The sequence below is a fragment of the Scyliorhinus canicula genome, chromosome 12, assembly GCF_902713615.1.
Source record: "Scyliorhinus canicula chromosome 12, sScyCan1.1, whole genome shotgun sequence".
In the NCBI taxonomy this organism is placed as follows: Eukaryota; Metazoa; Chordata; class Chondrichthyes; order Carcharhiniformes; family Scyliorhinidae; genus Scyliorhinus; species Scyliorhinus canicula.
The window spans coordinates 130,676,910-130,693,283 of NC_052157.1; the positions used below are offsets into that span (position 1 = coordinate 130,676,910).

Consider the following 16,374-nt stretch of genomic DNA (forward strand, 5'->3'; position numbering starts at 1 on the left):
TACTAGCGATGATGATTCCAGTGACCATAATACTCGGTGTTTAAAGCTTTAAAAAGTCTTACAACACCAGGTTACAGTCCAACAGGTTTGTTACAAACATTAGCTTTCGGAGCACTGCGCCTTCATCAGGAGCTGTGCTCCAAAAGCTAGTGTTTGTAACAAACCTGTTGGACTTTAACCTGGTGTTGTAAGACTTCTTACTGTGCTCACCCCAGTCCAACGCCGGCATCGCCACATTAAAGCTTTAAAAATAACCAGTTGTTAATCAATAAAAAAGATTTGTAATCTATCAAATTGTTTTTTGATGACTAAGTTATGACATTTCTGGTAGATTTTACCAAAGAAACTTCAAATGTGAACCTGTAGAAGGTCATCTGTAAGGGTGATGAACTTATGTCTCCCATCTTTGTTTCAGGTTAACGTGATAGCAGTGTCTATCTGCACTCGAGAGGCCTACCAATCGATGAAAGAGCGGAATGTTGATGATGGACACATTATTAACATAAATAGGTAAGAGAATTAAATTAAATGCGAAGTAGATGCTGGAAATCTGAACCCAAAAGTGCTGGAAATACCCGTCATATGTTCACGTTTTGAGTTGAATATGACTCTTAAGTAGATGAACTTTTCTGAAGAAGTGTCATATTCAAGGGGATTGAATTGTTGAATGACATCATGTTTCTTCTTCTCCCTTTTATTTTATAACCACCTCTCATGGTGCCCATTTAAGTGTGATATAAACATTGTGGTTGATGTGCGCAGCCCAAAAATCAAACCTTCAGCTTTAAAGCAGCATTGAGCAAAAAAATGCCCTTTCCAGAATATGAAGTTCTTTTTCAGAATTTATTGAGTCAGTGAAAGTGATAGCATATGTAAAGTAATGTTGGTCCAAACGATCCCCCGATTAAATCCTGCAAAAAATACGATATTCAGACCCATCAATTTTATTGCTGAAGAGGATTCCAAAACCACCGTTTCATGTTATTAAGATGAAAGCATAGTACTGTCAAACTTTGTCCTACTAAATACGTACGTTCTCTTGTTTCAAGTTTTTTTAAAAACCATGTGTACACAATCTGTGCCGGCCAAATAGCGCCTGATGCACAGCGGGCTGATTGCTATTTACTTATTAGATGATGCTTTCACTGTCGAATGTTTATGTAAAAATTAAAAAGAAACCAGGATGAATGCTGAGAGTGTGCTCTGTAGATCTCGAGCTGAAGTGAGGGTGATTTAAGGGGGGGTGGGGGGGACAGGGCGTGATTCTCCGTTTCTGAGATTAAGTGTTGACGCTGACGCAGAATTCGTGGACTTTCACGACCGTAAAACTGGCACCAAACCTGGATCGATTCAGCAACTGTGGAGGGGCAAGCACCGGCGCCACATTGAATACAATTAATTCCAATGAAAAACGGGGCGGGATTCATTGGGTTCGTGATTTGCACTCGGGAGGCTGACAAGCTGCAACCGCATATGCATGCTTCACTCCCCACACATACTCAACCCAGCCAGAAAAATGGCGCTGTATGCACTGGAATGCACCCATACAGCTGATGGGTCAGTGCGGGCCAGAGGGCACCAAGTGGGGGGGGGGGGGGGGGGGGGGGGAGGGGTGTGGCCTGGGAGAACACCTAAATGACCCATGGCCCTAAGTTCACAATGGACTGTTTGCGGCGCTTGTAGCTGCATGGTTGCCTTGTTGGCTGCGGCAATAGTGTTCCATGTCCGTCCATTCCGACCCCACAGCCCACCACCTGGCCACTCCCTGCTACTTCCCCCGGCCCTGGCAGAAGCTCCCCGGCCAGCGGCACAACTGTCAGCAAACTATGGCGATGTTGGACACTTTCCATACACCCCTCCCTCAGCAGCCACAAATTCGGTTTCACGATTTTTAAAAGCACAAGTGAACCGTGCCATAGAGAACCTGGTCCATCGGAGGTGGAGCATCTCGGAGGCCCCGGAGAATACTGGGTCGGGCACGCTAATGACATGCAAACTGTGTTTACATGTCCGGACCGCATTGACGCTACTGTCGAGGTGACGGTGAATTGCGATTTGGCGTCAAATCAGCTCCCATCACGATTTTAGCGGCGGAACCTATTCGCCGCCCAATTGCATTTCGCGATTTTGGCATCAGCTAATGGAGAATCCCGCCCACGGTGTTTAATGATCATCTCAGAAGGAGATAGTAGTACTATGCCTCAAACACCCCGATTTATATGTTGCTCCAATTCATGGCTATGTAATCGATTTTCAGTCTTTTTTCATTTGAAAATTAAGCCAAAAGTTTACAAAGCCTCCCACCATTATTATTCACTTTTGTCTTAAAAATCAGAGTGTACACCACCAGCCCGGTGGTGGTGGCGACCCTGCGGATGTGGGGGAGATGGGGGCGTCTGTCTGGGCGCCAATCTGCGACAACCATCGGTTTGCCCCCGGCAGTATGGATGGGGGGTTCCGAGTATGGCGGAGAGCAGGGGCGGGAAGGGTGGGTGATATGTTCCTGGAAGGGAGCTTCGCGAGTTTGAGGAGCTTGGAGGAGAAATTTGGGTTGGTAAGGGGAAATGATTTTAGATACTTACAGTTGCGTGACTTTGTTCGTAGACAGGTCCCATCTTTCCCGCGCCTCCCGCCAATGGGGATCCTCGACAGAATAGTCTCTGGGAGGGAAGAAGGGGAGGGCAGAGTCTCGGGTGTATATAGGGTGCTCATGAGGGAGGAAGGGTCCCAGACAGAGGAACTGGGACTTAAATGGGAGGAGGAGATAGGCGGGGAAATGGAGGATGGGCTGTGGGCAGAGGCCCCGAGTAGGATGGACTCGACCGCGACATGTGCTAGGCTCGGGCTGATCCAATTTAAGGTCGTTCACCGGGCCCATATGACGGTGGCTCGGATGAGCAAATTTTTCGGGATAGAGGACAAATGCGCTAGGTGGACCAGGTGAAATGCGCATGGTTCGAGGACCAGCGAACCATGTTCACATGTTTTGGGCATGCCCTGAGCTGAGGGGGCACTGGGAGGGATTTGCGGGGGTCATGTCCCAGGTGCTAAAAACAAGGGTGGTGATGAGTCCAGGGGTGGCAATTTTTGGGGTTTCGGAAGACCCGGGCGTCCAGGGGGAGAAAGAGGCCGATGTTCTGGCCTTTGCTTCCCAGACAGCCCGGCGACGAATATTATTGGCGTGGAGGGACTCAAAGCCCCCGAAGACTGAGTGGTGGCTTGCGGACATGTCGAGTTTCCTGGGGATGGAAAAAATTAAGTTCGCCTTGAGGGGATCTGTGCAGGGGTTCACCCGGAGGTGGCAACCATTTATTGACTTCTTTGCGGGAGAGTGAGCGTCAGCAGGGGGGTGGGGGGAGGAGGGGGTAGAGTAGAGTAGGAGGGTAAATATGGCGGGTAGTACCGGTGGGAGGGGAGCGGGCTTGTGCAATATGTTACGATGGAAGTATTGAAAGTACGTGGCTGTTTGCACATTTTTGCCTTTTTTGCTTCCTTTCTGATGTTGTCTGTAACTGTTTATAAAGCCAAAAACTACCTCAATAAAATTGTTTATTAAAAAAAAAATCAGAGTGTAGAACACTAAATACTCCGTTGGGTAAAACACCGGGAAGACCTGCACAGAGAAACCAGGCAGCTAGATAATTAAAAGACAACCGATAGCATACCCAACCAGTCTTATACTTCCGGTCTTTTTTTCTGGATGGGTAGCTACCTATTTGAACCGCTTTTCTTTAGTTATGCGAGTTGGGGTTTGATGACACCATTGAACCTCCCCCAATTTCCACTGGCTGCAGTTTTAGCTCCAAACTAAGTGTGGAAATGGCACCAGCTTCCCGAATCAGGCTGAACCAAGTCAGAATTGAATGGTATTGTGAAGAGTTCCTGAGAGGTTGTAGTCTGCTCCAGATATCTGTGCACTTTCAATTCTGCCCTCTGGCAACCCTAATTTTAATCATTCAACTATTAGAGGCACTCCAGTACCATGTCCTAAGGACTAAAATTCAACCCTCCTGAACTTCTTTTTCCTCTCGAGCTCTCTTGCTCTCTTTCCTTCTTTGAAACTGTCCTTAAAGCCTACCTTATGATCAAGTCTGCCCGAATTTCTCCTTTCTTTGCCTTGGTGTAACGTTCTGTGCAAGAATGTTCATGTTAAGCACCTTGAGGCAATTTGCTACATTAAAGCTGTTACATAAATACAGTTCTTGTTACTACATTCATTATGGAGAGTACAACGATTTTAGATGATTAAATGCTGAGGCTCAGCTTGTGCAAAGCAAAATTACAATCAATTCACTCTCCAGTTCGCCCCTCAACTATATGTAAGGAAAGTGTTTCTTCCTTAATCTGTGAATGATGATCTTGTTGTTGACTCAAAAAATAATTCATTGAGTTGTTGGTTTATTATTAATTTAAGTGCAAATCTCTATACTGAAAGACAAGAAATGAATAATTTTGTGGTGATGAAGCCTTGCGAGTGTGGCATTTTTTTTGACCTTCAAAGATGAGTGTGTATGTACCTAATGTACCCAGATTGTTACTCGGGTTGATTTATTGCAGAAGGTATTTCCAGACCTGTGGCAATAAGCAATAAAATGAAGTGGTTTAGCCTAATAGGAAAGGTCAGCTGCTGTTGAAGTCTCGAGGTGCTGTTTTGTTTTAAAGTCTGACATTGTACAATAGCAAAGAGCAAAATCCATGCTCGTCATTGCTGTGAATTATTACTTAAAATAATCCATTTCATGCCAGACATTCGAAGAGTGTTTGTTATTTTTTAACTGTTCATTGAATCATCCTCTAATCTCGTATTTCTTTTTCTTGGTTCTTGATGAACCGTCTCTTTCTTCCACTTCCAACAGAAGGGTCTCATTTTTGCATTGTTCATGTATCGAACTTTGCTGAGGTATGAGGTGTATTACCATGTGAGTCGTTGATGTGAACGAATACGGTCTCCTTTTGAATTGCACATTCGGAGGGTCAGTGCAGACATGTTGGGCCAAATGGTCTCTTCCTGCACTGTAACAATTCTGTGATCTATTTAAATGAAGAATTTAAGAACAACTGGAGTCTATTAGTGTACAAGCCTGTGATTTAAAGCTGTACATTCCAGTTGTGGATGCTGGCAAGAGAATCTGAATCTGTGTGCCAAAATGGGACTGTCACTTGTCTTCTTAAAACCAAATCTGTCCTCTCTATAAATCTATGCAACAATATAACTGGTGCTTAGTAATTTCGAGGCAGCGTGCAGTTTAAATATGTATATCTCATGCCCACTCGACCGCTCATAAAACTCCTACATCACCAAGTGTTTAAACTGTACTTCCTGTGAGGAAACAACCCACTGTGAAATGTTTGTGGAATGTGCTATTATTCAGTGTCCAGAAATATTGGTGCCAAATTAATAGTTTTGCATTTGAGATAAGTTTATAAAAATAGCAAGCAAGCAGCTAAATGGCTGCAGTTTAAAGGTTAGTCCAGAGACTCTCTTGAAAACACGGAACACAACTTGGCCACAATTCCTACCAAAATCCCAACTATATTTTATTAATCTCAGGAGACTGTCCATTCTGCCTGAGGAATAGCCAATAGAATCTAATCAAATCTGCACAAACCTGCCTTACTGTGACTGTTCTGGTGTTGTCAATTCCATGTCGTTCTCGCAGATTATCCACAGGCGTTGCTGCATTATAATTTACTAGGGCTATGTATGCTTCTGTTACTTACAAATCTTTAAACATCCACAAAAGAGACCGTTTTGGGCTCCATTCCTTCAAAGACACATGTCTATTTTGTAGCACATATAGTTTTTTCCTTTTTTATTCTCCCTTCTTTTGAAACCTTTTAGAAAGACAGTGGAATGTTACATGAAAATAGCCCGTCTGAAGATGCTCGTCAACCAGCTGGTTTTGTTTTGTAAATGTAATTGCGCCAATTCTCATTTGCACACCTTACATTCCATGGAATAAAGCCATGATAAATTTGTGTAGGTACGTATATTTCTCCAGGTCCTGTCTATGAGCTTTATTTGGCACCTTACATGCTGTTGCAGACCTGACTCCATTTCTTCTCCCTTCTTCTGCCATTTTAGTATGAGTGGCCACCGAGTGGCCCCAGTCTCAGCCACCCATTTCTACACAGCTACAAAGTTTGCAGTAACTGCCCTGACTGAGGGGTTAAGGCACGAGCTCCGAGAAACCAAGACGCACATAAGAGTTACGGTAAGAATTGCACAAGTTGTCATGAAAGGAGAGGACTCTCGTCAATCATGTAAACTTAACCCAATGATTGGTTAGTAAATATAGGCTGAACCTGGGAGCCTCATGGTCTGTTTAACAAAATACTATGCACTCAACACATTTAACAACTCGGCCATTTGCTTCCCAGTTGTTTGAAGTCTGTTTGTGGTGGCCCTGGTCATTCTGGGACAGCACAGTAGAATAGTGGTTAGCACAGTTGTTTCACAGCTCCAGGGTCCCAGGTTTGATTCCGGCTTGGGTCACTGTCTGTGTGGAGTCTGCACGTTCTCCCCGTGTCTGCGTGGGTTTCCTCAGGGTGCTCCAGTTTCCTCCCACAGTCCGAAGACGTACAAGTTAGGTGTATTGCCCCATGATAAATTGCCCTTAGTGACCAAAAAAAAAGGTTAGGAAGGATTATTGAGTTACGGGAATAGGGTGGAGGTGAGGGCTTGGGTGGGTCGGTGCAGACTCAATGGCCCGAGCGGTCTCCTTCTGCACTGTACGTTCTATGTTCTATGCAACCCTACCCCACTGAACCACAATCTCTCCCTCCCTCTTCTTCTCCTTTGCTGTGGCCTGGTACTGCAGGCTTTCCTGCCTGACAGTAGTTGGCTGTCAGTCAGACAGGTTATGAAATGATGAACCTAGCACAGCAATTTAAGATGCATCCTGCTGTTAATTTGAACAGGAAGTTGGAGAAACCAATGTTTAGCAGTTTCCAACCCCATTCGCTCTCTCTCTCACCATAAATATCAGGGTGTAGTAGCCGTCAGTGTGCTAGAGGTGAGTGAGCCCCACTAGAGGTGGTGAGCCCTCCAGCTGTGCCACCTATCTGTGTCTCTGATCTTTATAGCACATAGAACATAGTGCAGAAGGAGACCACTCAGCCTATCGAGTCTGCACCGACCCACTGAAGCCCTCTCTTCCACCCTATCCCCATAACCCAATAACCCCTCCTAACCTTTTTGGTCACTTAGGGCAATTTATCATGGCGAATCCACCTAACCTGCACGTCTTTGGACTGTGGGAGGAAACCGGAGCACCCGGAGGAAACCCACATAGACACGGGGAGAACGTGTAGACTCCGCATAGACAGTGACCCAGTGGGGAATCGAACCTGGGACCCTGGTGTTGTGAAGCCACAGAGCTACTCAATTGTGCAAGAAGACTTCTTGTTTGTCAACTCTATTTGCTGAAGGAGAAAGGAAAATCCAGTGGGATTCCTTTTTTGTTTAGCATTCTCCTTTTTACAGAAAAAAATAATCGTTTTTGATTTTTTTTAAAGTCAATATTCTTGCGAGGATATGGACCCAGGGATAGACTCTTCACCCCTGCCAAGTTATCCTGGTACCATTACAGAGAAAGTTATAGTTTTATGAGCTTGTGTCACACATGCAGTTTGCATTAAGGGAATGAACTAACAAATAAATGCTGGGCATTCGTCTGTCTAGCCGTTTTCCATGTTATCAATTTTTCTTCACTGATTATGCTCCTATTAAGCACCTTGGAATGTTTCATTACATTATAGGTTCTATATAAATGCATGTTGATGTTTTTGTAGTAAATATGCTTTGTGTCCTTTACAGTCTGTATCTCCAGGATTGGTGGAAACAGAATTTGCATTTAGGCTTTATAACAATGACCCAGAAAAGGCTGCCGCAACATACGAGAACCTTAAGGTATGGAAGCCAAACTGCTGTGCACTTAAATTCTTGTTATGTCTGTTGTCAACTTTATGGTCATCTTTCAAGTGTTTGAGGCCTAAAAGGGGATTGTTTAAACACTGATACATGGCATGAGGTAACCTGAAAACATGGGAAGGAGGAAACAAAGCATAACCTTAATGAAATGCTGCATGTAACTCGATGAATCTTTCACTCCTATCCATGTGACATCAGAAATTATGAAGAAAATTTTCTTTACTGAGAGGGGTGAGAAAATTGAATCTTCTACCACATGGAGCAGTTGGAACAAATAGCATTGGTATATTTAAGGCGAGGCTTGAAGCATCTATAAGGGAAAAATGAATAGAGAGATATGGGCCAGACTGGGACGAGGTAATTAAAATGAAAGGAAGCTCTATGGACATTAATTACAGGCATGGAACAACTGGGCACGATAGAAACTACAGCAAAAAAAGACTGTAGATTAATCAGCATGCACTTTGACTTGAATCAATTATTTTGGTTTACGTAATTTACCATCATTTCCTGTCTGTCATGTTCTAGCATATTATGAACTTTCATTCTACATTTTAAAATGTTGAATGTAGTCTTATTAAAATGGCCACTGCAAATCATGTGGTCCTTGGCATCCTGAACTCGGGACAGTCCAAAGTCTCAAACAAACACCTAATTAAATATGAACATTCAAAGTATTCTGGAGAATTCGCATATCCCTTTGTTTAAGGATGGACAATCAGCAAAATCTCTGAACCATTCCAGCTGGCTTGTCTTTCTAGTTCACCATGGACAAAAGGAACAACAAAATGGCACCGAGTGGCAATCAGCAACAACCACATTTCACCACCTTGTGGGTAGAATTTACCATTTGTTAATTATAATCAAATAATAAAGACTCTTGGTATTATAACTGATGAACTGGATTCTTCCTGCTGTTTCTAAATGTCCTCGGGAAAGGCAAGAAAGTCCACAACAATGCTGGAAGAAAATGCTTAGTGCTCAGCCTGTTGGTTTCCTTAAGTTTCGGAACTACGTCTATCAACAAAGCACCCCAAAGTGCGGTGAATTGAAGAGTAAAATGATTTGATGATTAAAGATCCAAGTGGTGTTTGAACCTGGAACCCATATCTGGTCCATATTGAGGGATTTTATCTTTCCTAGCTTAAACTGGAACCATTTGTGAAATATATTGCAATGTCTTATCAACAAGAAGGCTCAGATAGCTATCTTTCATACTCAGCAAAATCATCAGCGAATGAGATCCCAAAAAAATCTAAGGATTATTAAGCTTTACAGCACAAAATAGGCTGTTATGCCTATCAAACTTGGGCTAGCCTTTTGCTGGAGCAATCCAAAACTTGCCGTACTGTCTCCTCCGAACCCTGTATCACCACCTGCTTCTAAATTTATCCACTTTTCCTTGAAAAGAGACTACACTTTTAGCACAGTACTAAACCATACTCAGTACTAACTGTATTTTTGTCTTCTATTTGGTTGCATTTCTAACTTTATTGACAACCTGTAATCTTCTTCTTAGTGTCTAAAGGCAGAGGATTTGGCCAGTGCTGTTGTTTACATCTTGAGTGCACCCCTTCATGTTCAGGCAAGTAGCAATCCATCATCGGCTACTGGTTAATATCCCATTGCACAACTAGTTTCAATGAGAATCCTTTCCCTGATTTCTCAATCCTTCCGTCCATTTATTTTTAAACAGCAATTACACTTTTCTGGAACATTTAATGCAGGAAATGCCTCAAGGTGATTGACAGGAAGGGCAGCATGGTGGCTCAGTGGGTTAGCCCTGTAGCCTCACGGCGCCGAGGTCCCAGGTTCGATCCCGGTTCTGGGTCACTGTCCGTGTGGAGTTTGCACATCCTCCCCGTGTTTGTGTGGGTTTCACCCCCACAACCCAAAGATGTGCAGGCTAGGTGGATTGACCACGCTAAATTGCCCCTTAATTGGAAAAAATTAATTGGGTATTCTAAATTTATTTTTTTTAAAAAGATGATTTAAGCAGCCATGCAGAACCGTAATAGAAAGCTGGGAAAATGGCCGAAAGCATAGTTGAAAGGATATGCTTTGAGCAGATTTTTAAAACTGTAAGGAAGTTTGAAGAGTAGAGCTGTTACAGCTGAGGGCTGCTACAGAAGATAAAGCAATGAGCAGGGCAGCAAAGGAGACCAGGGTTGAAAGTTTGGACAGATGTCTGAGGACTCAAATTGGGGCGAGACTATGTTGGACTTGTAAGTAAAGGTGAAACAGTTGAATTTGTGTTAAGGGACAGGAAGCCAATGCAGTTCAATGAGAATAGAGCACAAGAGTAGAGGTTAGGGTATTGAGTTTTAAGCAAGACCTACATTTGGTGCTTTCAGTCTGTTGTGTCTGTAAAATCTCAAATACTTCGAACAGTTTATTAACCAAACATTTTGCCCAAGTACCTTTTATAGAACAAAGGACAAGGCACGTGTTTAAATCATATAATTTTATTCAACAAACAGTAAATTACCGTTAAATTAAGTACCCTTAAATTATCCCACTAATAACAGCTCCACTGGTCAGTCGCCTGGATTACCTCTGCATGGGTGGCGGTGGTATAGTGGTGTTGTCACTGGACAAGTAATCCAGAGACCCAGAATATTGCGCTGGGTTCCCAGAAACAAATCCCGCCACTCCAGATGGTGAAATTTGAATTCAATAAAAATCTGGAATTACAATTCTAGCCATGAAACCATTGTCCACTGTCGTAAAAATCCATCTGGTTCACTAATGTCCTTTAGGGAAGGAAATATGCCAACCTTATCTGGTATATGTAACCTATATGTAACTCTAGACCCACGGCAAAGTGGTTGGCTCTTAACTGCTCCTCAAAGGAAACTAGGGATGGGCAATAAATGCTGGCACAGCCTGTGACATTGATGTCCCATGAACAGAATTTTAAAAAGAAAGGTTTTTGCTGCTGGGAGTTCCAGGGGTTTGATTCCTATACCCCACCCTGTACCTTTCCAGAATGTTTTCAGGCCCCCAGCCGATTAGGTCACACGATGGGAGTGGGGAGTGGCACCATGCAATGGAGTAGCTAATGGCCGGCCAGCAGGACATCGCGGCTCCAATTCCTGGTACATTGTACATAACCTTGAGCGAAATTCTCCGACCCCCCGCAGGGTCGGAGAATCACCCGGGGCCGCAGAAAATCCCCCCCCCCCCCCCGCCGTGACAGAAATTCTCCCAGGAATTGGCGGGGGCGGGAATCGCGCCGCGCTGAGCGGCAAGCCCCCTGCGGCGATTCTCTGGCCCGCGATGGGCCGAAGTCCCGCCGCTGGGAGGCCTCTCCCACCGCCGTGGTTTGAACCACCTCTGGTGGCGGCGGGATCAGCGGCGCGAGTGGGCCCCGGTGACCTGGGGGGGGGGGGGGCGATCGGACCCCGGGGGGTGCCCCCACGGTGGCCAGGCCCGCGATCGGGGCCCACTGATCGGCGGGCGGGTCAGTGCCGTGGGGGCACTCTTTTTTTTTCTGCTGCCACCACGGCCTCCACCATGGCGGAGGCGGAAGAGAATCCCCCAGCACGCACGCGCCGGTGGCGGCGGCAGCTGATGCACCGGCGCATGCGCAAACCGGCGAAGGCCATTCGGCCAGCCCGGGCGTCAAAGGCTGTTATGCCGGTTTTGATGCCAGTCGGCGTGGTGCCAACTGCTCCGGCGGGGGCCTAGCCCCTCAATGTGAGGGCTTGGCCCCCAAAGGTGCGGAGAATTCTGCACCTTTGGGGAGGCCCGACGCCGGAGTGGTTGGCGCCACTCCGCTACGCCGGGACCCCCTACCCCGCCGGGTAGGAGAGAATCCCGCCCCATGTCTACACAAAACAATCGATCTATGAATAGAGCTGATTATCTCTTAATGGATGATTGATTTACTCAACCACATGAATAGAGCCAATTGCCTCTTGATGGGTGATTGTTAAGGCAAGTCCAGACATATCCTCGCAGCTTGTCTGAGTTTCCGTGTATTCAAAGTTGATGAAATTCAAATTCCCATCAGGCTGTTTGTTGCAGCTGGCTGTGGTTTTATTTGAAATGTCCAATTTTCAAATTAAAGTATCCGATTTTCGGGCCTAAGTTAAAGGCTGCTGTACATTTTACCACAAGTGGTATATTGGCGAATGCTATGGTATTTTCCATGATATTGAAACGGCAAAATGGTGGTGTAGTCGATTCTGGTTGTTGACTGAAATTAGGAAACACTACTGCTTACAAGGAGTGTAGAAGTTTTAAACTGCCTTTTGCAAACAGTAACTGAAGCCAAATCACTTGTTAATTTTAAGCCTGAGATTGATAGATTTTACGTTATCCAAAGTTATTATGTGATATGGGGCAACGGCAGGTACATGGAATTAGGTTGCAGATTAGTCCTTGATCTCAATGAAGGATGGTAAAGGCTTGGGGGGGAGGTGTTACATGGCTTCTTCCTGTCCAATGTTCGTAACTAGGTATGTGTCAGTAGAGAAAAAGTTGAAACCCAAAGTGGGATCACATAAGGAAAAGTGTCAGGATCATAACTTTTATTTACAATTCAAACTTCCAAATCAAAAACACAGGGCGTGATTCTCCGACCCTGCACCGGGTCAGGGAATCGCTGAGGAGGGGAAGGGGGGGGGGGGAAATCCGCGGTTGACCTACGCCAGCCATGCTGGCGCCCGTATCGGCAACTGGAGCTGCGTGAAGCGCTCCAGTGCCGTGCTGGCCCCCCTGTGCGACGCAGGATCGCTGGCGTTTACAACGGCGTCAACACTTAGCCGCAGGATCGGAGAATCCCACCCACAATTTCTAAATTTGAGGATGACACCAAGTTAGGAGGGATAATTTTTTTTTAATAAATTTAGGGTACCCAATTATTTTTTCCAATTACGGGGCAATTTAGAGTGGCCAATCCACCTATCCTGCACATCTTTTTGGGTTGTGGGGGCGAAACCCACGCAGACACGGGGAGAATGTGCAAACTCCACACGGACAGTGACCCAGGGCCGGGATTCGAACCCAGGTCCTCAGCGCCGTAGGCAACACTGCAAACCACTGTGCCACCGTGCTGCCCGTTAGGAGGGATAATTGACATTGCGAACTGCAGCAACTTACAAAGAAGTGAATAAGCTTGACAAATGAATTTCTTTCTCTTAATAAACAATTTATTGAGGTATTTCTTTGGCATTGTCACAGCAACAAAATCAACAATGTACATAACAAGGAAAATATTAACATAGTGCAAATACCACCTCCCTCTCCCACAGGTCCTGCCATTGCTTACCCCCTTAATCTAGGCTAACCTAACCCTCCCCCCTTCTACTGACGATTAATTCTCTGCGAGGAAGACGACGAATGGTTGCCACCACCGGGCGAACCCTAACAGAGACCCTCTCATGGCGAACTTAATTTTCTCCAGGCAGAGGAAGCCAGCCATGTCCGATAGCCAGGTCTCCAATTAAGTTTATTAGCAGCATTTTAAATGGTCAGATTTTTCACCTGTCACACCATCTTACAGGGAAAGCAGCCAATGGATTAGTGACAGCTGTCTTTGGTCCTCATGGACATTCGCTTTTGGCTGTCTAAGCATGTGTTTCATTTTCATTATTTATATTGCCGCATTCCACTCGTTTCCTCATTCTGATACATGCATCCTACCCTTGCCCCTCAGATTGTCATTGTCACATATTTCGTACAGTTAATTTGCAAAGGATGTATTCTACTTACCTATGTGAAATATTTCCCTGCCACCCCATAATATAGAGCACGATTCTTCATATTTAATGCCTTCATTGCTGCTCAATGTTGTTTCTGGTGTTAAGGCGCGGTGACACAACGGTTAGCACTGCTGCCTCACAGCTCCAGGATTCTTCCGGGTGCTCCGGTCTCCTCCCACAGTCCAAAGATGTGCAGGTTAGGTGGATTGGCCATGCTAAATTGCCCCTTAGTGTCCAAACCATTAGGTGAGGTTAGGGGGATAGTGTGGAGGTGTGGGCTTAAGTTTAAATAGGCTGCTCTCTCCAAGGGCCGGTGTGGACTCCTGCACTGTTGGGATTCTACAATAACATTTCCAAAATTCCTGTTGCTTCTTTCCTCAGTTTAAAAAAAGTTCTGCCGCCCTATTATACACGTTGGCATAAAAGTGGAATGCAGTTTAGTATTACCTAAGCTTTATGAAACTCCCAACATCTACTTTGTGAATAATTTAAAAGTATGCATTGGATTTATTTAACTGACTACTAATTCTGCTTTGGCTTCAGATTGGAGACATTCAGATGAGGCCCACAGAGCAGTGGACATAGCAAACAAAGAAGGAGCAGCCACAGCTGTCAATCAGCAAAATAGGTTACGGCATGAGACCTCTGCTGGACAGTTTTAAAAACAAAAATGTGATGCGAAGGGTTGTGTGACATCCCATTTCATTTGGCCCTGCCTAACTGGTAGAATTCACCTTTCATACTCTCCAAGGAAATGTTGTGTGCCTGTATTGAGAGATCTGCTGCAGTAGCAGAACATGTTTGAATTATTTTATGTGAAGGCAAACCTTTTAACTTTATTTTATGTCGCTTGCTTCTGACTGCTGCCGATCATTTTAGTGCCAACTGTAGCAGTAACGATGCAAAAAAAATATGAAGGATGATTGTGCTGCATACATTTATGTGGAGAAAATGATTCTTGAACGCCTGGCTTTCCATCTTTTTGGACATTTGTTTTATGTTGAACCAAGCTGACAGTTATATGACTACTTGTAGGTGTGCATATCTGTTGATCTCCACTCTGGTTTGCACTGATAATCCATTGGTACCGTCGGGTGAAAATGTTAACTGTTTTGAAAGGATTATTTTACGGGGTGTAATTGATAACTGATTGTAATAAGTAACCAGTCTCATTGCTACATAGTGATGATATTAATTACTTTTAATATGTTTTCATTGCTGCTTCATTATGGATTAGAATAATATTATGGACCAGGAAAAATAGGTTTATCTAGTTTTTATATGTAATTTTTTTAAAAAGGAAAAGCCTAAATCACAGAATGTTAACAGGGCACTCAATAGGATCCAAAACAAATCAAAGGTTCCTCTTTTTTTTTTGATTCTCACTAATTTAATTTAATTTTTACTATTCCACTATTTTCTTTTTTCTAAGTTCCTTGTACTGAGGACGGCTGAGCAATAATGATTGCATCTAGTGGCTTAGTGAAAGACATCCGCCCATTGCCTTCTATGATCACCATCAACTTGTTTAAGACTAAAAGACTTTTCTCTCGTGGTTTAATGCTATTGAATTCTAGACCAACTGGGCTTCAGTAGTGTTGGTTGTCACCTATATGTAATACTTCAATTTGCCTACTGAAAATTCCTGCTATTAGGTTTTCTTTATAATTTCAACAATGCTGTTAGAATGGGATATGTACAACTAACACCATAAAGATTTGCCGCTGAGGAATGTGTCATTCTGAAATTTATAATAGTATCTCTACTCTCTTCCACTTGAAGCCATACCTTGTTCATTATATAGAGATGGTCAAGTTTTGCTGTGAGATTGCAGTAAGGTGGCTCTTTGAAAGTGATGTCACCTTGGAATATACCACAACAGGCAAATAAAGCCACACTGACTTGAAACATTAACTTTGTCTCGCTGTCCACAGATACTGCCAGATTTGCTGAGCATTTCCAGCATTATTTGTTTTTATGTTAAGTAAAGCCACATTCGTAGTCACTAAATACTACATAGAATGCTCAACTAACCCAGAATACCGTATAATAGCCGAGTGCACATCTGCAATGATAAGTTATAAACATTTGTAGCCTTGTCTGTGGTGACGTTTTTCCAAGTGACATCATCTTTATTTCAAAGGGGCTAGCTACCATATGGCAGTATAACAGTAAAACCTAAATGGTCGAATGCAAACTTGTTTGGGACATCAACTGTTTTCCAGAAATGCTTGACACCCAGAAATATGTTATCTGATAATCCAGATGCCAATTTACTTCACAGTTCACTTATCTCTAATGAATAAAAATAAGAAAGGAAGTGCACATTTTAAAGACACTTTTCTTTCTCCGACAAAATGAGCAACTTGCAATGATCGTGTTTTCACTATACACATGTGAGGAAATTGCAATGGTTTTAATAATTTGACTTAATTAAAGCTGTGCCAAGTCCCATTAACTCCAATACGACAAAAAGGACAAGTTTGTGTTTTGGGAACACCATTTTCTTTCCAGTTTTGACAATATGACCCTATCAGGGTTTCACGCTGTGGCATTGCCACTTTAACAGTGAAAGCCAACAGATGGAGAGCATGCTCAATGTAATTTTTACAAATGGGGAATGAACTGCTCTGAGATAATTCTGTAAGATGACAGCTGGTCTATTTCTTGGTTTTAATTGGCCAAATGGCCTAAAAGCCACTATCGGACTACTTGTGGGCAGCATGGTAGCAC

The 16,374-nt window shown here is 43.9% G+C and overlaps 1 protein-coding gene across 3 annotated transcripts in view; it reads left to right on the forward strand.

The window, feature by feature from the left end:
* dhrs11a (dehydrogenase/reductase 11a) overlaps positions 1-15,961 on the forward strand; it is a 67,906-nt gene extending 51,945 nt beyond the window's left edge. For 2 of the 3 annotated variants that reach the window (XM_038814140.1, XM_038814138.1), the window contains exons 3-7: positions 416-510; positions 6,086-6,215; positions 7,820-7,912; positions 9,453-9,518; positions 14,185-15,961. In XM_038814140.1, the coding sequence (XP_038670068.1) occupies positions 416-510; positions 6,086-6,215; positions 7,820-7,912; positions 9,453-9,518; positions 14,185-14,226 (426 nt within the window). In that variant the 3' untranslated portion in view covers positions 14,227-15,961. The remainder of the gene's footprint in view (positions 1-415; positions 511-6,085; positions 6,216-7,819; positions 7,913-9,452; positions 9,519-14,184) is intronic. The other variant, XM_038814139.1, reaches the window with a different exon arrangement.
* The last annotated feature ends 413 nt before the right edge of the window (positions 15,962-16,374 follow it).